Source organism: Drosophila busckii, chromosome 2R, assembly GCF_011750605.1.
Source record: "Drosophila busckii strain San Diego stock center, stock number 13000-0081.31 chromosome 2R, ASM1175060v1, whole genome shotgun sequence".
In the NCBI taxonomy this organism is placed as follows: domain Eukaryota; kingdom Metazoa; phylum Arthropoda; class Insecta; order Diptera; family Drosophilidae; genus Drosophila; species Drosophila busckii.
Window position 1 is genome coordinate 21,967,041 of NC_046605.1, and position 27,384 is coordinate 21,994,424.

The following is a 27,384-nucleotide window of genomic DNA, read 5'->3' on the forward strand; positions in this document are numbered from 1 at the left end:
TCAATTACTATTAATATTGATATCTTTGCAATAAAATTTGTATTTACCTATACTTTAAATGCAAACGGTGAAGTTGACGAAGGTCGCGAAGATAGCTGAGTAGGGGAAGAATCCCACTAGTTAGCTTATATTACTTACATAAGTAAAACCTCAAGCCTAGCGACCAACATTTTTTTTTAGATTATCTATATAATAGATATAAACATTTTAGCGTTTAAGTCAAAAATGTAATTCAATTTGAATTAAAATGCAAAGAATGCAAGGTATTCATTTCAGCACACATAAGCTATAGCATGTTTTCAATACCGAAAGGCTGAGCTCAACATTGGGCATTCTTGTTTTAGAATTTCTTTTATTAGTTAATCTCTGGCTATGATCATATGTATTATATACATATAAGTAGTATAGGGTATACGGCATTTTTAGGAGTTAATAATTCCTTATAAATAAGGAGAATAAGAATATAATTCTAAATTTTCGTTATTTATAAGGAATTATTAACTCCTAAACATGCCTTCTACTACTTCACCTGGTTTCACTATCCACATTTTGTAAGACATATTTACTATAAACACGGTGTAGGTGTGTGTCCATTTGAATCAGGATGTTTATTATAAATGAAAGTGTAGCCATAAGAATCACAATGCTATTGCATTAAACAGCAGAAGGGAACGGGAGTTAGAAAGTCATCGTTATCGCGACAGCCGAGGTCATAACCATACACTGGCAGTTTGCCGACAACGTTAATTAAATCCGCAACAGCAACACAAAGCAACGTGTCGCGACGTGAGACGGGAAAGTTTTTTCATGCTGTTTCAGTTGCTGTTAGGCCCCCAGTAGCGTGGCTCTCGCGGTGATGACGCGAAATAAGAAACGCTTCAGAGTTATTCGAACGTGTTAAATTAGGATCAAGGCTTGTAGTCTCAATCGCAAAAATTGTTGAAGGAACATGACAAAAACAAAGGGTCGAATGCGCACTAAAGCGTCAGCACAAAGAAAAAACAAGAAATGCCAAAGAAAGGAAAAATGAAAAGAGGCGCCCGGCTACTTAAGCTGAAGGCACAGCTCAAATTACAGGGAATTCTGGCCGCCACTGGAAAATAAATAATCTTTGGCAAAATGCAAAGTTCTTTTTGATCAAAAAAAAACCGCTAAAAATATATATATTTCAAAGGGGTGGTAGCAGATCCTTACGGCGACTCTTAGACAATTTCAACACGATAAGGGGTAGGGAATTTGAATGAAGGCAAGAGATGGATGGTGAAGGAAAGCTACTCGAAACAACCACCCATAGATGCGAACATATATACATATGTGTATATGTGCATGCAACACATATGTGAGTGCGAGTGTCAGTACAAGTAGTAACCCGAGGCGAAAGGACTCACGTGGGAGGCACATAGCTTATCGGGGCGCATAATGAGCCGCTGCCTTCTTTGTCATAAGAGTGTTGAAACAAAGCGGTGAAATTCAGCGCGATTCCTTGAGCACTTGCAGGAGTGCTGCGCGCCCCGGACTCATCTACCTCGCTTACCGTTTGCAGTCCGCGTTAACTCGAGCCTGACATACACACGTTACTCAAATGAGCACACACACGATGAAAATCAGCGACTTAACCCCTTTATGATAATGTTCCGCACGGAAGTGTTATTGTCCTCAGGACAAAGGGACGCATCGCATAAACAGTAGCCACTATAATACCACACTCAAACCCAGAGACCCACCGTCGTAATCAGTGTAGATGATACACTGCTAAGTCGCCAACGCCAAAGAAATGGCAAAACCCAAGAGTAGTGTAATTCGCGAATCTACCTACTAATGCACACACATACACAACAAATATGTACCATATACATATGCTGGCGTTGGGTCGGTGAGGAAATGTCTTGTCATTATAATGAACGCCTTGGCTGCCAGAGCCATCAAAGTTTTTGGGTGCCAAGCTCAAAATATTAAGTGGTAACTCAACGAAATCCAGTTTACTTGCCTTTTAAGCTTCCGTGTGTTCCTTATCTGTGCAATGAAGTCATTTAAAGGGACGCATGGTATACCTGACCTAATTTGAAATGGAAAATGAACAAACAAAAGACACTCGCCGATTAAGCGAATAATAACCAGTCAAATATACAACGCAATAAAATTTTAACTATAGTCGCAATTAACATGTCTTTAACGTAACGTGAACATTGATGGGGATTCATGGCAGCCGTACATGGCCGAGTCGATATAGCCATGTCCGTCTGTCCGTCTGGGTGTTTGAGCAGCTGTTTCTCAGCAACTATAAGACCTAGAAAAGCCGAATTTTGTATGTAGGTGCACCTATATCCAAACCCAAACGCTTTGCTGCGGTGTTCTAGTCAAAGTGTATATAAAATTTGATGGCGCCCAATTTTGATTTGTCCACTTGTTTCTGTATATGTATGTATATGGTAACGGAAAACTAACGTTATCAAAAAAATTATTCTTGAATTTTTTTAAGAAGCTTGGAATCAGTTACAATTGCAATTACACATTTAAGGGCGATTAACATAAATACTTTAATTTGATTTAAAAAACTAATGACGTCTGTAGGTGTCCATACAAATACGATTGTGGACGTAGCTGGGGATTCTGAACGCGGTCGTAAAGTCTGAGTGTGTTTGATCAAAGGAATACAAAATCATCATTGAAACTGTAACAGGAAGTTCGATGCTCGCCAAGTAGCCCTCCTAATGCTCAGCTGATGGTCAGGCCTGTTCGTGTACGCGGTAGAGGTGCCAGATAAGTCGACGACTAGTTTGCGTTGCTGTTGTTCTAGCCACCAAAGCGCGTGTGTCGTGGTATGTTAACCGTTAGTCGTCATCTGTATGTACAGTCTGTGTTGCGTGAATGTACAAGTTTTATTTGGTGCCGTCGCCAGTCAGCAAGAGAGAGGTCTTACTTTGTACCAATATAACGTAGGCTTTTTTGCTTAAAGTCTGTGTAGTATGAAACTGGTATAGAATGGGCTCTGATGCAAAATTACGCTACTCAACCCAATGGCTTGACTTGTCTAACCCATGAGAGCCCACTGCCCTACCGTCCCTTTGTCGCTTCAGTGACTGGCACTTGCTCTGATCTCAAGTGGGCAGCCGTGCATTGTTTTGCTTATTGGAATACGCACCGGGCAGGAGGTATGCAAGGTTTCTGGCTGCCAGCTGCTGTACCTTCATCTCATATGAGCGTACAATTGTATGTATATCCGCACATTCTGCGCTCTGTCAGTCAGTCAGTGTCAGTTTTACATACGCTTAAAGTCGCGACGTGCCGCAAAGTAGGAATGGATGTGTGGCTGCATGACTACGACTACGACAGCCGCAGTCGCTGTTGCTTATGCTTATGCTGTTCCAGCTGATATTGCTATTGCTGTCGCTGCTACTTTGCCGCAGGGTGGCTACTGCGGATTTGAGCTAAATTGGTACGGGGTTGCGCTCTGATTGATGAAGAGGGCGCTGCTTCTATACATTTTGGCTTAGACTTCCTTGTCTTGCCCAGTCCTGTTCGCTACTGTCTGATTGCTCCGTCCCTGTCCCAGTTCTTGTTGTGTGCTATAGACGATTGCGCTTGTCGCAGTCAGCGGCAATGTTGCTGACCGCGCGACATGCTGCTTTCAATTTCGATGGCAACTCGCGATTATGTACTTTCAACCGGAACCGACAGTACAACCATCCCCTTTTCTCGTTTTCGTTTGCTTTTGCTTTTGGCTTTGTCTTTTTTTTTTTTGCGCAAATACGCAGAATTCTCCTCCTCTCCAATATATGAACAGTAAATTCTGATGCTGTCTGTTGATAGATTTTATTACATAATGACTTTAATATAATATTTAATAAAACGACACCTACCCGAAGAATTGGCATACTAAGCCACTACTCATGAGACTGTCTGAGATTCTGCTGCTAACATTGATATACATACATACATATGCACAACGAGCATTAGCAAAAGCGCGCCAAATCGCGTTTTCGTGCTTACATCGCTGTCACAATATTTCCACTTGATCTTATTGGCGACAAGTGGATTGTAAGGGACTTCCCACTAGAGGCCTGAGAGTGGCTGAGTGTCCCGCCAATTTAGCTCTGAATGCTCTCCTATTGTAGCATTGCGGCATCGTACCTGTGTTGTCGCTTTATCCTTTTTTCGGATTGACTTAGACAAGTAATGTGGAAAATACACATTACTAGCGTCGAAAATATTTCGTCTATCTGGAAGTCTAGCTTTTATTTAGTTAATTATCTTATTTTAATATCCAAAAGTTTGACTTTATCTTTATACAACTATTATAAATGCAATGTAGTCCATTTTAATAGTATTATAAAATTATTTTTACGTAAATAATTGTATAAAATTTATTGTAGAAGAAATAGTCCCAGAAAAAGTGGTTAAATTCATATTGAAAATTTCATAATTCATAACAATATCACTTATAATTTCATCGGCTCCAATATGATAATTACCGATAATAAAGTATCTATAGAATAGTACGTGAATTCTGTGGTCATCTAGCATAATACATTCTGAAAAAGTATAAATATCTGTACAGGTACTAAAAGTAAAACATAAGTGCATATATTATAAATTGTTTCAAATAACAATTTCGATACTTTTCTAAAATTTTGTCTTTCATTTCTAATTAATTTTATTTAATTTTTATAAGGTCAAAAGGTCTATCCTTTTCTTGGGGCTGGTCTTTCTTTATTATTATGACGAGCAGCAGCACTGCATCGAACACAACAAAAATTAGCACACACACCACAAGACAAGCAGCCAACACAAAGTAGTGCCCTTTCAATTTTTGTCTTTTGTGTCTCCTGCATCTCTTTAGCTTAGGCTTGTCCGCAGTTTTCTGCCAAGATAAGCGTATATCACAGCTCTTATAATCCGCAATGCTGCAAAGCCATTTCGCCACTTTAAGTTTTGCTAAAAATAATAAAAGTGCTTTACTGATGGGGATGGAGATAACAAGTACAGCCAGTGAAATCCGAAGAACACCAAAAAATACCTAATGTTCATAAGTAAATTACAATTTACATTTATAAATGACTATATGGCAATATCTATTCAAAAATCCTAGCGCATATAATATAATTTTAATATAATTAATTTATACATAATTAATCAATTCCTCTGTATCGTAGTTTTACAATTTATTTAAAAGAAAATGTATTTTATTTTTTCACAATTAATAATGTTTTTGTTTTTTTAATTTGATAAACTTATAGATTGGGAGTGTTAAACAGACCCAACATTCTTTGCAAGGATTGGGGAAACCCCAAAAACCCAATCAGTTCTGGGTTAGTGTTAATTGGTTAAAAAAGTTAAAATAAATCGCTTAGTAATAAAATCAGAGACCACCTAATAATAAATAGAATAAAGTTTGTTGTAATCAGCACAGAGTACTTGATGGGGCTCATGCAGTGAAAAATTAGTTGTGCAAACGTTAAGTGGAACAACATTTCTAAGTTGACTCAAAGAAATTTCCCTTTTAACTAATTTAATCATAAACATGACGCCTAACATAATACGGCGGTTAGTTAACGATGGGAGATTAAATAAGAGTAGTCTATTAGTATAAGATGGTAAATCAACACTTGGAGCTCAGTTAAAGCCTTGCTAAAAAATTTTTTTAACAGATTCAATACTATTCTGGTGGTTATAGTATTGTGGACACAAAAGCCATATTCCAGAATCAGAAGAACAAGAGAGAATAAAATACTACATAACATGTCTCTAAACGATAGGTATAGCCTCACGTCATCAGCATACATAACAATATTTTAATGCTCAATGGCTGAGGGCAGATCATTGATAAATAAGTTAAAAAGCAAGAGTCCAAGGTGACTACCCTGAGGAACACCAGACGTCATAAACATAAACGGCTTGAAAACTTTCGAACAACTTTTGAATTCTGTTAGTTAGATAATTAGACATCGACTTCAAAAAAAAACTTTGGAAATCCAATCATATTTAATTTATTCACGATGAATAACGTAATTGAATGCTTTACTTAACTCAGTATAAAGAACGTCAGTCTGAATTTTGCTTTGATAAGCTTTAATCACCCTTGAAGAAAACTCAAGAAGATTGGTTGTGGTAGACCTATGTTTCACAAAACCGTGTTGGTAAGGTGATATAATAATTTTTTCAAAGAGTTTAGGCGTAGCAGATATTTTTGAAATTACCCTCTATAGTTGTTTACGTTGACTTTTAGGGAACGAAATAATAAATGATCCCTTTCAGATTGAAGGCAATGAGCAACATTTAACGGACAAGGCAAAAAGCCTATGTAGAAGTAAATATATGGAACCGGCGCAATATCTAAGTATGCAACCTTGTATGCCATCTGGTCCTGGAGTGAACACAGGATTCAATAAATAAAATTAGATTTTTTGTACATAACAAGGATAAGATGTATTTGATGAGTCGCTATTAACAGGATAAGTTGTTTAAAAAAAGTCTGCAAAGAGATCAGCTGATGCTAATTAATGATAATTATTTGACGTCGATTTCATATGAAACTGAAATCTTAAAAAAGATTTACGTTTGGAATTTAAAAAATTATAGAAAAGGTTTAGGATCTTGAGCAAACTAAAGCCGAAAACGACATAAATAATCGTTGTAAAGTTGTAAGTTTAATAAATTAAAATTAGACTTAACAGTAGAACTGCGTAAAAAATCAATACTGTTCCCTGTACGCTTATATTTTTTAAAGCCTGCTATTTTATAAGCCAGCAAACTCTCGGGATTAATTTATTTATTTCATCAAGTATGCTATTTACAAACTCATGAGAGCTATCAGGATCAACCAAATATTCCCTATCAGAGAGCTAAAGGATATTGTAAATGCTCATTATAAATTGAAATGAGCCGATTATGTGGAATATAACATGTTTATATATTATATATATATATATATATATTTGACAGTCACTCTAAATGCAATAAACTCAATATTATATAAGAAACAAATTAATTCTGATAAAAGGTCGGATTCAACTGCAATTAATACGCCCCCACGTGAAAGGCGTTCACAACCATAAATGGTGTATTTTTTTGTGAAAATTTATGAACTAGAAATTTTATGCTTCAACAAGGAAGTCGAAGAAATACTATCTATATATGTAGCTTAGCTAATTTAGACTTAATACCTCTAACATTTTAATATGCTAAAGCAAACAAAGAAATTAGGTTTTGTAGGTTTAACGGAAGGAAAATTTAATTTTGGCAGCTATACAGTTGGTCTGCTTTTAATTTATATGTAAAGTCTTTAACAATCAAGTCTTGTGGCCAAAAAGAAGTGCAACCAATGGTGTTGAATAATTCTGGTGGCACATTTTATATAAATGAAGATATCTCTCTAGATTACTTAAGTTTAAATTTTTCTATAGTTATAAAGAGGTTAGGAATCTTTGCTTGAATGTAAGCAGCTATAACTTCAATCAAAGTATCCGGGTGAAGCCTAGTGATAAAAACTGCTTAGGAGCTGGTCGGGGAGTATGGAAACTATCAGTGGACGGCGACCTAACAATCTTTCTAACAATTTTAGATGACGGAGCAGCCTCATCATTTTTAACTATGCTAGTGTAACCTGGAGCAACAGTTTTTACTGGACAGCTTACCAATGTTAGATCGTTAGTTTTTTAGGTGTTACAGCCGTCACCAACTGAGATTCTTCTAAAGCTATAAGAGTTTTAAATTCATTGAGTTTATTAAAGCTCTATCGCAGAGCATTGATATTGAATTTAGTCAGTCACATAAACATAGACTTGTGAGCCTCAGCTTTACCGTAAGATTCGCATGACCATTTCAGCCCGCACTTATGAATAGTCGAATCTTTAACTTTAATCGTGAAACCTAAATTTATCGCACAGCCAGCATCTGATCTACTCAGCAGTTGCATCGCTTTGACATTTACAATTTTTAATACAAAAGGGTAAACAGGTAACAAAAATTTTAATAGTTAATGCAACGAATAAGAGTGCACGACTTAGAGATTACTTTAGATGAGAGCATTAGTTAGTTTAATGTGTGAGCTCAATTACGAAAAATGCAACAACAAACACACTATTGCAAGCACCGTTCTAAAACTAGAAAAGCACCACCAACAATAACAACACAGCAATAAACCGCGAAAATAATTATTAGTATTTTTTATGCAACTGAAACAACTCAACTATAAAATACTTTTGTCAATCTTAATGTGCACTCTTTCACCGCGAATATCACTATTAATATGCTTTAATTTAGCTTTGATAAAAAAAATTTAAACGCACAGATCAATTAAATATATCAGAGTTAGCAAAAAACACGTTCGTTCACAGCAAAAGCTAAGTTATTTCTTAACAAAATGCTAGGCCTCTTAAACGATTTCGTGCCAATTTCAAAATTGAATATTGAATACTTACAGAGTTATCAAAAATCAAATTTACTATGAGAAAACGTTCTTGTAAAATTCAAAAATATTTTTAAAATATTACCCGACATTTAATAATTATTTGTTAGCACCTGAATTAAAGATTTTATTGCGCGCTACATTCTCCTTTTCACAGATCCCATAAAGTATATATTCTTGATCAGCAAGACAAACTGAGTCTACTAGTATAACCATGCCCGTCTGTATGAGTGCGTGTTTCTCCGCCACTATAAGAGCTAGAGCAACCAAATTTGGTATGTAGGCGCTCCTATATCCCAGAACACTACGCTTTCATTTATTTTTTTCAATTTCCTCCCCCCTCTCCCGCAAATCGAAATTGTCTAGTCATGTTTTCGATAGATTGTAAAAATTTCAGAACGATCGGATAAATAACTTAGGAATTATTTACATTTCAATTTTCAATATTGATAGTGGGGTGCAAGTGCTGACGCGCCATACAAACGTCGCTACCGACGCAGCGGAGGCGTCGTTGCTGACGCTACAGAGAACAGCTGTGACGCGTCCGCTGTTTTGTGTGTATGTGTTCATAAGTGCATGCGTGTGTTTGCTACGATGCCCTAGTCAAAGTGTATCAAAAGTTGGTAGCGCTCAACTTTAATTTGTCCACTTGCTTAAAATAATGGTGTATAACAATCAACGTTTTAGCTCGTAGAAGTTCATAATTAGAGATATAAAATGTTCTAATAGAATAATGACATTGCGCTTTATTTTGTAGAAGCTATCAGTAATGTAATGTCATAATGTATTTCATATCAATGATAGATTACACTTTCATCTGCTCAATCTAATTTTTTAATTAGTTCGCTTGTTTAGCAATACTATATTTAATTCTCATAAATTATACAATATACTTCTATATTTAATCTCAAATTTTAAATAATGCGGCTAACGCTGAGTTAAATTGTCTGGCTGTTCAGACTGTTCAGTAGTTCCCCAATGCCATTTCCGTCCACAAACTCACATGTATAAGATTCAGTTGCAGTGCGCTTGCAGCGTTTGTGAATATGTGCTTACTCACATTTATGTACTGCTTCGGACCTATTGCAATTAGCAACTGATAGAACATGCATACATAGAATATTCGTATATGCTGTTAGCTCTCTCCTAGCCCCAACTACAGCTGAAGCTTGCCTAAGCCGTACTCTGTCTTGGTCGGAAAAGAATATCTTGAACTAAGCTCGGGCTCTGACTCCGGCTCTGTCTCGGACTCGTGTACATAAGAAGCGGCAGTAGGAAAAACATGTTGGAATGGCTACAAGAAAAACTGTATGTGTCTGCATTATTTGCATATGGCTCAGGCTTGGACAATAACGAAGCATGCAGGCAGTCAGGTCTTGCCCGGTTGCATAGTTTAATGTTGAGGAGGATTCGGCCATCCGCATGTTGCTAAGAGCTATTGCCAAAAGACATTTCTGTCTCTGTTGTACACGCACGCAGCGCTTACTTTCTTCCGATTCTTGCGTCTTGCTCATACTCGGTCCAACAAGCTATGCTGACTAGCCATGGCCATGGCTATGGGAGTGGGTAGGCAAGCTAAAGCGTAAGCACGATGTAGTCGAGGTGCAGTGCGAATCAGTCAGTGGTCAGTAGTTGGTGGTCGAAAATGCTGCGTCTGCTTTGGTCCCGTCCAGTCCTATCGTGCATATCCTGTCCCACCACTGGCTCCTCAATTGTTTCAAATTCTGTTTTCTCGAGTCCTGCAACGATGGCAACGACAACTGCAAAAACAACAATACCAAGAGCAAAAGCAGAAGCTGGAGCATTTAGCTTAGATTGGAAGGACAAATGCCCGGCTCGGCCTGTACGTTTGCCTTCTTCTTAAGCGGCATCCTGGGCAGTTCGCACGCGTTCGTATAATATACATACATAGTATGTACATAGCGACAAATTTACATACCGATATACATATGTATATACAAATGCACATATAGACTCAGGTAACGGTCACTGACAAAACGAGCTCTCGGACATCTGCAGGACTCGGTGAAGGGTGGCAAAGAGGCAAACGCATTAAAACAAAACAAGCTACGATATGCAAATCATAGCAACAGCAAAACCAACGGCAATAGCAACTAACTGAAATGGACTAAGGCGAGCCGCAAGAATAAGGATTTCGAGAAGAACGAGCAGCATCAACTTGCGAGTGAGAGTTGCGGTTTTCGTCTGCTAAAATCGCCTTAGCTTATACAAGACCTGATGGTACAACATTGTTTTAAAAGCATGTGCTGCTTGCCTGCTCTGCACTTCGTCTCATTGTCATACTTCTATTTATATTAATAGTTCTATTGCTAGTCTTGGCTTGCTCAGTTGGCTTAATCGCAGGTAGACAACTAACAGTTCCACCGCGCGAATATGTACTACAAGGGATTACAGTTTGCCGCATTTTTCCGATATTAACGATAAGCAAAGATTATGTATAAGCCAAAACTGTGTGCTAAACGATAAATTTCGTATGTGAAGGAAGAAGATGCGACAGGTGCGGCTGATGCGCCTAAATCACCAAGTGATCACAACAAGTCTTTTACCTAAACCGAAGGAGCTCCGTACACTTATGTTTGTTTATACATACACATATGCACATGTATGTATGTATGGATGTACATGTATATGCAACAGCAGCGGTCAGACGTGTGTATATTAATATTTTGCTATCTTTTGCATTTTGTTCAATATCTATGTACATGTGTGTGTGCTTGTAGGTAGAAAAGCTCACACAACCATGTAGTCACATAGACACACACACAACCACATTTGTATTTTAAGGAGGCAACTGAAAATTTTGTTTTTAAAACAGTTATATGTATAAAGACAATGAAGAAAGTAGAAGCAACGCAGCAGCTTTTGACAGCCCACGGGGCATGTACGGGTGGATGAACACAAAATACACAAGCACATACTCGCACATTTGTATGTATGTATATGAATCTAGAAGCACACATACTTGCGCATTAGATCGACGGAGCTGCTGTGGTGACCAGCGTCCAGGCCCATCTGCCTTCATCTTTTAATTCACGCGAAAATTTCCTTTACCAACGTGGGTTTGAGTGTGTGTGTGTGTGTGTGTGTGTTTCTGAGAGGAGGTTTTGGGTTTTTGGGATTGGGATTGGATGTTTCAACGGTGACAGCGAGAAAAGCGGACAAGGTTGAGGAGGGTGACAAGTATGGGTGAAAGCGAATCGAGTTTAGTTGAGGACGACGGCGACGAATTCGTAATTGTGAGCACACACGCACTAACACCAAAGCATCTAGCTTGGCCGAAATAATGGGCAGGCTGGCAAAGTAGGAGTGGGAGTGAACGGCGAGTGCCAGGGGGACACATTGGTAGCTGAGTTGGGCATGCTGTACAACAAATCTGCCGCTGGATGGACCATATATGTTGTAGACTTGCACTGGAGGCAGCTGGCAAGAAGCTCGAGATATTAGAGCGAAAGTACGACGGTAAACGAGCTGTCGGGCCGAGAGGTGGCCGGACGAATGAAAATGGAAAATTTTGCCTTGGTGGACAATGGTCAGACGCTTCCAATGTTAGTCAGATTGTCGGTTGGTCGTTTGGCTGAAGCGTTAGTTGGACGCTAGGTTGGTATTGAGGCATGGGCTCCTTACGCTGCCAAGCCGTATCGCAAATGAAAATCTGAAGTATATTCGCATGTATGTATGTATGTATTTTTGTATGTTCGTTTGCATGCTTGTTCATATATGTGTATGTACAGATCTATGTGGTATATCTATGCATACGTGTCTTGCGATATACCACAAGCAACTCTAAATTTTCGCTGCAACGAAATTTGCACTAAGGATGTTCAAACGTATAAATGTGTGTGAATGTGTGGGAATATGTGAATGGGTGTGTGTGTGTGTGCTGTTTCTATTTCTGTGTGTCAGTGTATGTGTACCAACAACGGATGAGTCTACAGACCACCAACCCCTGACCTTCCCCCACCCTCCTCCCCAAGAAGTAGGCTGGCTGGCTTTTTAGCAGCAAGGATGTACGCTGCTCGCTGATGTTGTCCTGTAGTAGGTATACGACTCGTGCGCTCTTGTTGTTATTGTTGCTGTTGTTGTTATTGTTATACTTGCTGTTGTCAGCAATTGCTGATGCTTCGATTCATTTGTGACTATGTGCGAGTGCGTGTGTGTGTGTGTAGACCTAAGCGCATGCATATTTGTTAGTTTCTTAGCGATTTCTCACAAGGCAACGCTTTGTCCCCGTTATTATGGTCGCCGCTGCAGTCATTGTTGTAGTTGTTCTTGATATTGCTGACGCTGCTGTAGAACACTACAAATTGCAGCTGGACATACATGTACACTCATACATGTATGGTATTCTATATACATATGCATAACTAACAACATATATATATATATATTCTTATGTACATATGCATATATATAACAATAGAATTTCTATAAATTATTTTTGAATTCAATAAAATAAGCATAAAATAACTAAATCAATCTTTTTGATAAAACCACAGAGCTGTTATTTGTACAGAATTATGATGTGCTTCATACATAAACATATACACATATACATATAAACGTTTACACAAATGAAACACAAGTTTGAAAACTATTTGGTATTCTTAAACATTGCAAGGTGATACTATAATTTTTACTCACAAAGAGAAAGTTTATCAAAAATGATATATTCCTAAGAGCAAAGCCTTGCGTTTATCCCTGATAGCTTTAATAGTTAGATCATTTTTATTTAAAAAAATATACAAACATACACCCAAAAAATATACATAAAGTTACAATCAATTATTTGTCCATTCAAAAGCAACAACTATTTTTTACTGCGAGCAATGGACAGCATATACTAATGGCAACAATTTAAAAAAGATATGAAAGACTTGCTTGACTATTGCATACGCTTATCTAGCTAAAGTTTAAGATATTATCTTAAATATCTAATACGCACCAATGACGCTTACATTTTATATCAATAAATAGTTGAAAAATAAATAAATCAATAGAGCAGGAAACGCAATAATTAATACGCAAAACCAAAAACAGTTCAAAGGGAAACAACTTTGAAAACTGCATAAATGCTAGCCATAGGAATGGTTCAACTAAAGACTAGTTATAGAAGCACTAATTGCAAGATGAATGATGCACAAACAAACCCCCGTCAAACAAAATTTTTTACGAGGTGTTTCATAATGTGTTTATGCTACGGCGTAGTCGTTTGCGAACAGTGTAATATAAGCAAAATGATAAACGAAAAAAGTTAACATCAGTTATTACTGAAAAAAATTCTTTTGCACCAGCTTAGGTGACTTGGCTAGAACATGGAGTTTAAATGCAATTTATTTAGTTAGCTAATTGGCTAACTAGTTAGTTAATATTTCGGCTCTAAAGACAACATTTATCGCTCGTGAGCGTTACACGTCGTAGTATTTCTATAGTCTTTGGCTTAATATACACAACTTCGCTTTGAAACGCCTCTGCACCTACGCTCGAATGTATATGCAAGGGCCAAGAAATATCATTTCGCGAGTGTCCTGTTTTGAGACGCGTTCATCACCAACCCTGGGTCAAGCCAATGTATATATACCAATATATACATACATACATGTGTAAATTGTGCGTACATATCCTTATGTATGGCAACATAAAATCATGCATATGTATACATCATTCCACGCACTATTCGGTTTTGCTTCTATTTGGTATCTATCCATCTCGTCATCCATCCATCTATTCGCCACAAAAAACCTTACACCAACACATGCCCTATGCTTATTCTTGTGTGTGTGCGTGAGCAAGATTTTCTGAGCATCTATGGAGAAAATAGGCCTGCTGCTGATTCTGCTGTTGCTCCTGCTGAGAACCAACAAGGATGTGTGACGCGCACGAACATTGCGTCCTCGTCGATAGCCCTCATCTATGTACATGCATACACAAAATTACAAATACGCACATATGGTACATCACCCAGCACGTGCATGTATTTGTGGCTGAGAGTATCTGTGTATAAATTTAAGCATATATCTTTATTGTCCAGTGTGTCTCCCTAGGCTGAGCTAGAAGATGTGGAACCATGTCTTCGGTGCTGTCTTGGTCGCTATTAATCATTGTACATTTGGCTGTCACCGAAAAAGGCCGCGAATACGCAAACAACGGAACGGGCTCAAAACGAGAGCGCGCGCTGAGAGGCAACGACACAAGCACACATGCACATTCGTACATACATACATACATACACAAGAAGAAAAACAAAAACAAGCAACTGACCAAACGAGTGTAAACAAACTCACACACGTGTAACGTCCTCACTCGCTCACTCACATTCGCATACACGTACACGAACACAAACATACGAAGCGGTCTCGCGCTCAGGAGAAACGGAGCAACAGCCCCGTTGTGCGGAAATTCGCTCACGGTTTTTGCGCTCGCTGACTCTGACGCTGACTCTGGCTTTGGACTCGCGGTAGTTTGTCGCCGGACGCTAACTGTTTAGGTTCGCAGGACATTGTTGAACGACAGCGCGGTCATATCCATTCGACAGCCGGTTGCCCAAACACGGTGTTTGCTGGTCGTGACTGATTTTCGCGCGCTTCTCATTCGTCATTCTCTTCACTAATTATTTTCAATTTTTGACTATAAAAGTGTGCGAAATTGTTTAAAATTATATCGAAACTGCGAAACGAGTTGCTGTGCCCAAAAAGAATTATAAAATTTTTAATAAAAAAGAAACAAGTGATAAGTTATGCAATGGACGCCCTAGAACATATATAGCTAACCAAACATAACATTATAGTGATATATCTTTATCAGTGAGCTTTGCATAAGTCGAAAAGCATAAGAACGACTCGACTTGAAGTATCATCGAATCGCCGACTGAAGCCGGACGATTCCATTGTACCTTCCTACAAGCAAGCCCCATAAAAGGTTTGTATTTATGAATTGTTATACTTAATTACAGCCTTTATTTTACAATTTAATAGAACATTAATCGTTTAGTTTCTTTCGATATTTCGATAGCCAGTGTAGTGTGAGTGATTTTTGTATGCATTGTAGGGGTTTGAAGGGTTCGAAGGGGGACACTTCAATAAATCATTGATGCCAAATTCGTACTAAATACTTTTATATAATTAAATAACATCTTGACAATTGATTAAGTATGTAGCAAAAGTTATTCGCAAGGAAAATTGAATAAAACAACAAAAACTGTCATAAAAATTAAATATATCTTAACACCACTGTTAAGTCTTACATGTAAATAAATTAGAGTCGCATTTATGTATTTAATCTTAATACTAAGCGATTAGCTATAATTATAATTTTTATACAGTTCCCATAAAGTTACTTTAGAGAACTACAGTAACAATGACAGTTATAACATTTCAATTGATAATATAGCTTACTTTTTACTAAAATTTAAAATAATAATAAAACTTATATCTCATTATTATCAGACTAAGTAATGCTACTGAAGTAATTATGATAATGAAGTATCGAGCCCTATGTGCGACAATAACGTATGCGCTAAAAGTTATTACAAAATATTACAGCAGCAAGATTTTTTGAATTATTTTAGATTTTTCTAGGTGTATTTACCTTTATTGACAAGTTAATAACTCAGATATGCAGATTCGGAAATTTTGCATTTATCGCAAATAGGGCTCGATATATGTAGTATTTATCATTAAGGAGATTAAATAAAAGTAATTTCAATCCAATAAAAATCAATTTCATTTAAATAAAACAAATCTTTTATTTTTGTTGAGACTAAGTGAAGGTGAATTTGCGTAATAATTAAATGCAAAGCCGTTTGAGAATCCTGGTAATACTTTAAATATTTTAATATAAGCTAAACTCATTGACATACGAAGCAAAGTTAATTTAATTTAGTTCTTTTGCATGCTTTTTAAGTACCTACAATTCCACATGCAATTTGCATGCACAAAAATTCAAATAATTAAATTATTATTGTAATAAGCCTATTTTTATGAAAATTGCTTACTTGCAGATAGATACCAAACGGAAATAACATTCGAACTTAACTATTTACCCACAAACAAGCTAAATAACTATAAACGTACACATATTATACATCTACCTGTCCACATCTGTACATATGTATATATATACATCTGTATACTAACTATTCGAAACATTGTCAATTGCATGTTTTCTTTCGTAGCTATACATAACTTTAAACCAAAATTACATCTAGTTAGTGTCTTAAATATAAATAAATTTTAAATATATTTAAGAAGGGAACAGTAAAGCTGTATGCGACGACATACGCTTGTCAGTTAACTGAGAAGATACACAAATGTTGTCGCGCAGCTACCGATCGATCGAACTGGCATCGATCGAGAGTGTGTTAAGTCTTTTTTGTGCTGAATATAAGACAGATTTGTTTAGAATTGTAAGCGCTACTTTTTTCCAAAATTTTCAGGGTAGGGTGGATAATTCAAATTATATATGCTTTGGATATAAGAGTGTCAAAATACATACATACACCATCATTTGTGTCACAAGCAGTGGCCAATACCGATTTTTCCGAATAGACTTGCAGTTTTTCAACAGCTTCATCCGGAAATATGCAATATTTTAGACTTAATTTACTATGGGTTTGATCTTATATGGGCAATATAGGCCCAATATAGTAATATATATGAAAAAATGGCTTGGAAGTCTAAACCTAAATATTTCGTAATTGCTGCTGACAGCAGCTAGCTAGAATAATAACGCAAATACAGTATAAGTTTAAAGATTGATGCACTTTATGCGCATATGATGACAAAACATTTGGCGTCAAGCTTGTTACCAGGAATTTTTATTTATATCCTGGTATGCATCGAATAGCCAGTTGACCAGCTTATGAAGTGGGCAAATCTCGCCTTGGCGCCAAAAATTGACTGACTTGACTGCAGCTAAAACCAAATTTATATAAAATGAATTTTAATGCAATGGAGCCTCTAAATTTTATAATTATTATTATAATATGCGTAATATTTAATAGACTTTGTATGTATGTACATATGTGTGATGGTATGTAACAAGATTCTCGTGACCTTCAACAGGTGTGTGTTGTTGGAAATAGTGTTTAGTATATATTGGCATACATTGGTACAACTGGTAACAGACAAAACAAATTTTTTGTCCTTTCGTTGCTTTTTCACCTGAAACAAAACACACACGAAAAAAATAAAAGGTCTTTGATACATAGTACTTATTGCCATAAAGAATTGTTCCCTCATTTAACCACACACATGAACATATTTATGCCCATATATACATTTGTATGTATTCCCACATACAAAGCTATGTATGTATTCATGTGCATATTTGTAGTAGACTCTGTCGTTGACCTGCATTTTGCCAGACTGTATTGGGTCCCAATGTCGCCCGCTCTCCATACTACCGCCTACCTAAATCTCTGTCTGTGACTCTCACACTTAGTGAGTTCGATGCGAGGCCAAAGAGGCGATAAAAATAGTAAATACAATAAAATTATAATTGTATATAGGAAAATCACAAGCTTTAGGACACACACGAGCAGCCGGCTGGCCATTACCAACATAAGGACTGTTCTTGTTTGTACATATGTATATGTGTGGTGTGAGCATTCATATGTGTGCGTGTGTACGCAACACCAGACACAGTCACAGACGAACTTTAGTACACACGTACATACATACATATGTACAAACTTGTAATTCTTTTATACACACATATATTTCTTTCATCTTTTTCTGTTGTTACTAGATTTTTTTCATACACTGTCCCAGTTTGGTTCGTAAAAAGTTTAATGGCACGCCGGTCTGGGTCTGAGTCGGGGATAGGTCCCGGCTGTGACTAAGACTGCACTTGGCTTGCTTGGGCTGGACTCGGGCGGACTCTGCTCGAAAGCGAAAGTAAAAATTCTTTTGCCCTAGCTTTTGCTATGGCTGCTGAATTGCAAAAGACCTTGTAATTTTTACACACTTGTAAGAGTTTTATTTGATAGGAGTTTGGTGGCATGTGGGCACGGCACAGTCTATTGGTTATGACCTGTCTGTCTACGAGTACGCTGCACACACACACACACACACATGCACCATACACACCATATAGAACTCGTTACATATGTATGTATGTATCCATGTACATAATTGGGAAGGTTAAGGCCATGGCCAGGCATTTGAATAATTCGCTAATCCTATTAAACAATAATGCGATTTAACTTGAGTTAGATTAAGTTTGTTGGCATATACACTGTATATGCCAGGACCTCGCTTAGTACTCCTTCAAAGATAATAAATTAAAAGACATTCTGTTGTTTGGTAAATTAAGAGATGATAAACAATCCTTGCAACAATCCTTGCAAATTTTCTTTCGCATACAATTAAAATTTGTATTTTGCGCGTTTGCTGAGAAACTCACTTAGTCAAGTGGGCTGTCCACAAATTAAAATAAACTAAAGAGGGAGTCTACTAATTGCTACTCTTCAACTCCTTGACTCGCTCTTAATACAAAATTCTCTTTTTGGTATTCATTCTCTTTGCATACGCACACTAACACAATCGGTCAGTCTTAATATATGTATGTCCAGGTGACGCCTTGTTGCTCAAACTTTTGTTTTACATGTTGGCATCTTGTTCCTGTGCATAGTGTATGTGCTGTGTATCTGTGTGTATGTGACCAACTCAAAAGAAAGAAATCATGTGTCAGTCATGCGCAAAACGTGTTTTTCATTTTAAAATCGCGTGTCCCGCTCCTTCAAACGTAAAATGTTGCGAGCGAAACCAAACAGGAGGCGGAGCATATTGTCATTCGCTTTGCTCCCAAGATTCCGACTAACTGCCATTGCCATCAGCTGAAAGACTTGCATACATTTGAGTGAGTGTGTATGGTTTGTATATGCATGTATATGAATACCCAAGATTCCAAAATGGGTGTGGAAGCTTCAAGACCTGACTTGGATGCGTGAGGTCTTATTCTCAACTAGCTGATATTACTTGCTTTTCACCTGCTGTTGATGCTACTATTTCTCCATCAGTTGCAATTTCCTCTGCGTGCTCTTTTTTGCTGAATGTGGTAGTGTGTAAAGGAGTGTAGAAATGGAAGTGCGGAGAGTAGGCAGCGCAACAGGCTATGAATATGTATATATTTTAGCGCTTAGTTTTATCATCGGTAAACTCTGCTTGTTGGGGATGTTTTTGTTCGCATTCAGTCTGTTCCATTCCGTTTTGTTCTCAGCAAGAACGAATGCCAGGTAAACAAGTTAGTAGTCGTGTGTTGGCGTTCGGCTTCCCACTCGTGGCGGTTGCGTCGCGTTCTTGTTGCTTATTCGTAGATTCTAGCGGCTCTGCGCTTGGGTGTGTGTGTGTTTATATTGCACTTTAGAGCAGGCGCGAACTCAACGCACCAATTAGCATATTCCATTGTCTATGTATGTATGCGTGTGTCCACCACACCCCTACCCTTGCCAATGCCTGCCTGTCTATCTGTGTCTGCTGTGTGTTTTCAGGCCTTTTCATTTTGGGCATTCCTTCGAGTTGTTGGCGGCATGGAGGCGTTACACACACACAAACACACATAAAGAGCGGCATGATAATATTTGTATGCGTATGTATGCGGCTTATTTACATGTACCTACGTCGCGAGCTGTCCATAAAATTTTAAAGCGCGACGCGATTTTATTGGAGCTTCGTGCGAACGTTGCCTGCTCCACCAACCCCAGTTGCAAGCACATGACGCGCGCATAGAGTATTCGCCAAACTTATGTACTGGCCATGTAGTTGACTCCGGCGAATGGAAATGCATTATTTTTGGCTATATACTGCATTTATTATATGCATATAAAAGAGAGACTAGGGTGACTCAGGCAACTGAAGGAAGTGGTTGGTCTGCTGGATTCCTATGCATCTTAGGCACAGAGATTAATTAAAGCTCCTTTTCTTCCTTTTATAGCTTCTTTATAACTCCTTCTCTGTTTGTTCTTCTTTCTTTCAGCAGCCAAACTGTTCGACAACGGCCTCAAGTTGGATATTTCCAGCTATCCCCACATGAATATACGCATGGGTACCAAGGGCAAGCGACCTCTGCGCAGCTTGACCCCTCGCGACAAGATCCATGCCATTCAGCGAATTCATGATGGCGAATCTAAGGCATCGGTGGCCCGTGATATCGGCGTGCCTGAGTCCACACTACGAGGCTGGTGCAAAAACGAAGACAAGCTCCGTTTTATGTCGCGACAATCAGCAGCGGATAAGATGTGCGCCGACGCCTTAGCAGATAAGCTGGAGGTGTCTAATGGGCTGCTGGGGCCACCGGAAAAGCGCCAGCGTCTGGATAACTCCTTACCTCTCAACTTTTCCAGCAAAATTAACTTTGATGAGCTTGCCTTCAAGCGCTCCCCGATAAACGGGTTAGACTACAGCACAAACAAGACGCACTCTGACATGACCTACAATGGATTGCCCGTCGACTATGTAAACTTCAACGGCGCAGTGAAGGGCAAAGTGTTTGGCGCCGACATCTCACGACCGGGTCCAGCAGATCCCTCCCTGAATGCCATAAGTCCGCTTTCTAGCCTAACACACCTGTCCGGCCTGACGGGCATATCGCAGTCTCCTTTAGCCGTTAGTTTTAATGAGCTGACCTCCAATCTCAACCTACTTGCGCAGCTGAATCCCAGCTTGGCGGCTATGTCTGGGCTGAATAGCTTTGCCGCCACAGCAAACTCGCTACGCAATAATAAGCTATCCACAGAATTACCGATGCAACTACAGAGTCCACGCAGTGAGAATGGTGAACGAGAGCGCGAACATAACTCAGGGCTCACTGTGAAAAACTGGGCAAAACAAAAACCAGGTGGAGCCACACCTACAGCAACAGATCTCAGCAGTGGAGCTGGCGACTTAAAAAGCATGAAGAGTACAAGTCCTTCGCTGGCGCCCTCGCTAGTGGGTTGCATGGCACCGCTCTCCAGCCTACCTGACGATCCTCTGCTCTACTGGCTGAAGTCACAGCAAGCAATGCTTGGATTAAATAGCTTGTATCCTCCACCTGTGGCCTTGGGTGTACCAAGTCCGCCCATACGCTCGTCCACACCACAACATCAGATTAGCCAATTTGCAAACACGCCCCCTATGACATCAGCATCGCTTACACCATCGTCCACGCCGTCCGGCAGTCTGGACGACAAAAATGCGGCGTGGTACAACTGGTGTAAGGCTTTTGGTGCCAGTCTCCACTCACTCAATCCAAACGCAGCCACCTTAGCCGCTCTCCAAGCTAACCCTCAGCTACAACAAAGCTCAGCCGCTGAGAGTTCCAGCAGAGAAGGCGACAGCGAAAAGACACCCTACGACAATATTTTATACTCCCAGCTTACCAAAGCCGCGTCCCCTGCGCCCTCGCTACGCAGTCAATCTTCAAACGATCGACACCAGGCAGCAGGCTTGCAGGATCCAGAGGCAGACAACAATATCGATGGCTATGGTGGCGATGGCAATGGTAAGCCTGAAGACTTGTCGGCCAGATCAGTGAAAACAGCTGGCAGCTCCAATCCCAGCATCAGTGCCAGTCCGGCTAATAATAGCCGCGATCACAGTCCAGAGCCAGCGAGTAGTGGGCAGCGGTCAGAGAGCAACGGGGCGAATAATGTGGGGGAAGATTGCAAGAGTGTGCTCAACAATATCATATATAAGATCGGTGGCTTGAGCTCGGCCACGCCCATGGGCGGTGAAATGGGAAGCTGCGAGTCAGATGCTAGCTTCACCAGTGATAGCCAAATACATAACAACAACGATGTCAGCGCCAGCAACAACAATAACAATTCGAACAAAACTGATGAGGAGGAGCGCGTCAAGTGCCTGGATATAGAGGAGGTGGTTGCCATCAGGCACGGCGAAAAGTTCCTGCAATGGCTTGAAAGCTGCAGCAATCCCCGCGTTACCGCTGTGCAGCTTATGCAGCTCAGATTCCTGCTTGCCGCCATAAAGTCAAACAGTGAGGCACAGTCTCAAAGTCACGCTAATAGGACGTTAGCCAATAGATCGACAGATAGGGATAGCGAGGACAATTCGCACGAGGACACGGGTAGAAGCAAGAGCCGTCGTCGTAAATAGGATAAACCGAAGTTGGCGCCTTCGGAGCCAAGCACGGATACAGGCATCAAGACTTTGGCAAATACAGAAGTAGTTAGGGGTATTCAGTCGAGTAAATTCTGCAACGTCCTGCAAAGGAATCAGTCTCCCTCAATTGGTTGCCAGCAGCGATTTGCACCGGCGATTTATCAATCATCGGCTACGTTGCTCAGCTCGCTGATCTTTCCACCCTACGAATTTGTACACTGCGACCTTGACGATGACCCTGACGACTGCCAAATAACGGGTGAATACCAACAGTCAGAGGAGCTGACTCCGAGCAGCGACAACCATATTCAGAATGATCGCGATCCAAATCTAGACTAAAATCTAACTGATTTCTTCCAAACCATATTATGAATGCAGCTTAATTAGTGAGAATTACAAGCTCACTTTCCTGAATTTTGTTGGTTAGCAATAGGTTATCTCATTTTGCGTAAATTATACAACAATATATCTCATTTGCGTAGTAATGGTTAAGATTCATGATTTATATACTTGTAAATATTTGAGGTTGATTTTTAATTAATCCCTAATAAAAACAAATGTACAACTTAAATCTTTTTTATGCATACTAGATAAATGTTATTGCTTGTACATTACTTTTTAGTTAAATTTCGTAAGCATTAGGGGTTCTTCAGATGATTTGATATAAACGTTTTAAGGATTCTATTATTTATTTTAAAAGAATTAACATAAAATAATATTGTAAGAATTTTACCATTTGAAATTAACTCAAATAAACATTTAAATAAAATAAATTTTGAACTGTATAAATATTGTTTTTCAATAATTTTCAATAAACATTTCAACTAAATAGTTTTAATAAAAAATACAAGTGGAAATTACATTTGCTTGACTTCGCCCGCCACAAGGGTGAATGTGTAAGTTTAATGTACTCAACTTTAATTGAGTCTTATTGTTACCTACAATACATATGAATTTAGCTACATACTACCAATTCAGTTTCATGAATTCAGCCCTTCAATTACAATTACAATTGAATTGCCTTAATGACAGTTAGATAAACATGCTTGTCAAGCTTTAGCTTACTATCCAGAAGAATACCTAAGTCATTTACTTCTGCTAATTTATTGATAGGTAACTGATCAATGGGGTAGTTGACTATGTGTGGCGAGTGTCTATGGAAGGACATTACTTTACATTTAGAACAGCTAAGTTTTAATAAATTGTATTGACTCCAATTAAAAAAGCGGTCAAAATCTGTCTGTAATTAAGTACTACATGATATGTTTCTAAACGATAGGCATAGCTTTACCACATCAGCATACATTAAACCGTTTGAGCTCACAATGAATCATTGATAAATAGGTTAAAAACCAACTGTCCAAGGTGACTACCCTGACGTTAGCGGCTTAGAAACCCCTGACTTAAAAGCCACTTTGTGAATTCTGTTAGATAGGTAATAATTTACCCACTTCAAAAATTCTTTGGAAATCCAATCATAGTTAATTTATTTATTAGCAGACGATGATTAACAGAATCGAATACTAAAGTCAGTATAAATAACGTAAGTTTGCATTTTGTTTTGAAAAGCTTTAACCACCCTTGAAAAAAACTCAAATAAATTGGTGGTGGTAGAATTATGTTTCTCAAAAGTGTTTAGGATCCTAAGCAAACTAAAGCCGACATCAACACAAATAATCATTGTAAAGTTGTAAGTTTAGTAAACAAAAGTAGACTTGGCAGTAGAATAGCGTGAAAAATTAAATCTGTTCCCTGTACACTTATATTTTTAAAAGTATCTCCATTTCATATGCTAACCAGCTAACTCTCGGGTAAACCATAGAGGGTTTTTAGACCTCCTAGGCTGCCTTCGAGGAACGCATTGATCAAAAAAGTTATTAAAGGAGTCATAAAAAATAAATTTCTAAGTTAATACTGGCAAAAAATGAGAAACCAGTCATGAATTAATAATGTATTGTAATTTATAGTCGTTTCTAAAAACCCTATAAGCATCCCAAAGTTAGTACAGGCTCTTCGGGAAGCACAATCGGATCAATTCTGCTAACAGTGCTAGCTGAAGGTCCTGATACAAATATTAGATCAAGAAAACAATTGTTGCAATTACGAACGTTATTTATTTCATTAAGTGAAAGATCAAGTATGCTATTTTTGTAAATGAGTTTGTACTCATGAGAGCTAGTAGGAACAACTAAATTAAAATCTCCCAATATACATAAATAATCCCTATCAGAGAGCATAGAGGATATTAATAAATGGTTCCGATAGAGTGGAATATTAGATGCATGTATAGAAGGCATTTACAAAACAGTCACTCTATACTGCAATAAACTCATAAAAACAACAACAAATAATTCCGATACGGACTTCACGCCATCCCCCCCATGACAACGTCCTCTAAAGTGGTATAATTTATTTGTGAAAATTTAGAACTAAAATTTCGGCTTTAACGCAGTTCAGTAAGCAAGAAGATAAACAAAAGAATATACTATCATATGATAGTGAATAATTTTACACTTAATACTCTAACTTTGATATGCAAAGCAAACGAAGTAATTAGTGCGATTATCTGGTCGGCCACATCTTAATTTTAAATAAAGAATATCTCTCTAAGATAATTTAAGTTAAATATTTCTAGAAGTATAAAGGTTAGAAATCTTTGCTGAAGTAGCAATTATACTTCCATCAAAGTAACCCGATGAAGCCCTAGAGATTACAAACCTGTTTCCTGGACAGAGTACGGAACTATCATGGCAACCTAACATCGTTCTATACAATTATAGAAATGACGACCACCTCTCATAATTTATAAGTTCTTGAACACTGAATAACAGTGTTCTGACAGTTTACAAATCTAGAATCGTAAGTGTTTTTAAGTGTTTACAAACAGTCCACGCAACTGAGATTCGTCTAAGGCTTTAAAACGTGCGTCTAACATCTAAACATCATCATTGATTTAATTAAAGCTAATGCAGAGCCATAAGATATGATTAGTCAGTTCGCATAAACGACGACATGTGAGCCTCAAGCTTCACGTAAGATTCCGCATGACCCATTACAACCCGTCTATTAAATAATCGAATCTTAAGCTTGAATCGTGAACTAAATTATCGCAACACATCCGATGCACTCAGCAGTTGCATTGCTTTGGCATTTGCAATTTTTAATACAGCAAGCGAGCATGGTGATAAAAAGTATATGTTTTGCGAAAAGGTAAACAGGTAACAAAAATTTTAACAGTTAATGCAAGAGTTGTGTATGAGTGTATTGTATATGTGGATTTGTGTAAAAAATTTAAATTCGTTCTCTACTTTTCGTAGAGTGTAATTAACAAGCTGAGGCTTACTGAGAAAAACAAATAACGTACGTTGGTTTTTATAAGTATCGTTTTTCACCGCGCAGTAATAGTTTGACCCCGTTTTTCCCATTTTTCGAAAAAAGCTCACGCCAAATTTCAAGTTCCTAGCTTTATTAGTAAACTTTATGCCATAGTGCATCGGTTAAAACCATGATTAAGCGCTGATTTATTTCAGATTTTAGAATATTTTTTTATGGCATATCGTTTTTTTTTTCAATTTGCGATGAAAGGGGGGAGGAAATAAAATAAAATAAAAGCGTTCGGGTTTGGATATATGAGCACCTATATACAAAATTTTATTGCTCTAGGTCTTATAATTGCTGAGAAACAGTCGCTCAAACATTCAGGCGGACATGGCTATATCGACTCAGTTCTGCTGATCAAAGATATATATACTATGGTCGCCACGCCCTCCCTGTTACATACGTTTGCACAACTTCATAATACCCTTTTCAATTTCTTACAAAAATGTCAAAGTGTATAAAAATAGAAAAGCCCAAAAACAGAAAGAGTGAGCGAATGAGAGCGTATACAAGAGACACAACCGCGAAAACAATTGTTAGTTTATTTATGCAACTGAAACAACTTAACAATAAAATACCTTTACCAATATTAATGTGCACTCTTTCACCGTGAATATCACTATTAATATGCTAGTTTAAGCAAACTAAAACGCACAGATCAATTAAATATTATATATCAGAGATAACAAAAACACATCCGTTCATCCGTCATATATATATTTTTATCGTTTTTAGCTCAGCTTGGATTTTATCTTCCATTTCAGTAACTAAAAATTATTTATATTTGTGGACTTACCAGATTAATTGTATCCACCATTGGTTCGTACTGGACAAAATCTGCCACAAATTTTGCAATGCTTTCAACGCTTGATATGAGCTCTGGATATATAAATGCGGTGGGTCTTATCGTTGTAGAAACAAATTTCTGTGAATAAAAATGTCGATGTAAAGTTAATCCCAGAGTGCTCACTCAAAGTTCACCTGAACACCACATTCATTAGGCAATGCTAAAACCACTGCACGGCGACGGGGATGACTCAGGACAAACTGTTTGCGAAAGTTCTCAGCATAAAGCAACAGAAGTCGCTCTTTTGGAGAGAGTGTATAGTAAGTAGGCGGGAAGCATTGAGGACTATTTTGGAACTCTTCGATGGCCTCGGGAAATGAAAGATCGATTCGTCCAATTATTAGGGCTGGGTCTCCTTCGGATAAACTAAATTCGCTTTCAGCCTCTATAGAACCCTTTTCATCCTCTTCCATTCCCTCGTATTCATATTCTCCGCAGTCTTCCGCCGCTTCCATTGCGCGGCGCTCCTCAATTTCTTTTAATTTTTCTGCATGCTTACTGGGATCAATGGTCTGTGAAAACTTTTTGTACTTCTGAAATATTACTTTTGGCATGTTTAGGCCGTTTTTCTTTGTTTTTTTCTGTTTTGTATTCGGTATTTATTTACTTTTGGTTGCTACGACAACATGTAC

General features: G+C 38.2%; 2 protein-coding genes across 2 annotated transcripts in view; one reads left to right on the forward strand and one right to left on the reverse strand.

Moving 5' to 3' along the window:
- LOC108601898 (coiled-coil domain-containing protein lobo) overlaps positions 1-27,384 on the reverse strand; it is a 37,773-nt gene extending 10,389 nt beyond the window's left edge. Inside the window, exons 1-2 of the mRNA XM_017989875.2 lie at positions 26,887-27,384; positions 26,702-26,830 (exon numbers count right to left, since the gene is read on the reverse strand). Coding sequence (XP_017845364.2) covers positions 26,702-26,830; positions 26,887-27,306 — 549 coding nt within the window. The 5' untranslated portion in view covers positions 27,307-27,384. The remainder of the gene's footprint in view (positions 1-26,701; positions 26,831-26,886) is intronic.
- On the forward strand, positions 15,332-22,899 carry LOC108601848 (protein distal antenna). Its single transcript, XM_017989795.2, has 2 exons — positions 15,332-15,343; positions 20,402-22,899. The coding sequence occupies exon 2, from the start codon at positions 20,455-20,457 to the stop codon at positions 22,519-22,521; it is 2,067 nt and encodes a 688-aa protein (XP_017845284.1). The 5' UTR covers positions 15,332-15,343; positions 20,402-20,454; the 3' UTR covers positions 22,522-22,899.

Coding starts and splice junctions, on each gene's coding strand:
- LOC108601848 (XM_017989795.2), top strand. CDS start 20,455: ATGAATATACGCATGGGTACCAAGGGCAAGCGACCTCTGCGCAGCTTG.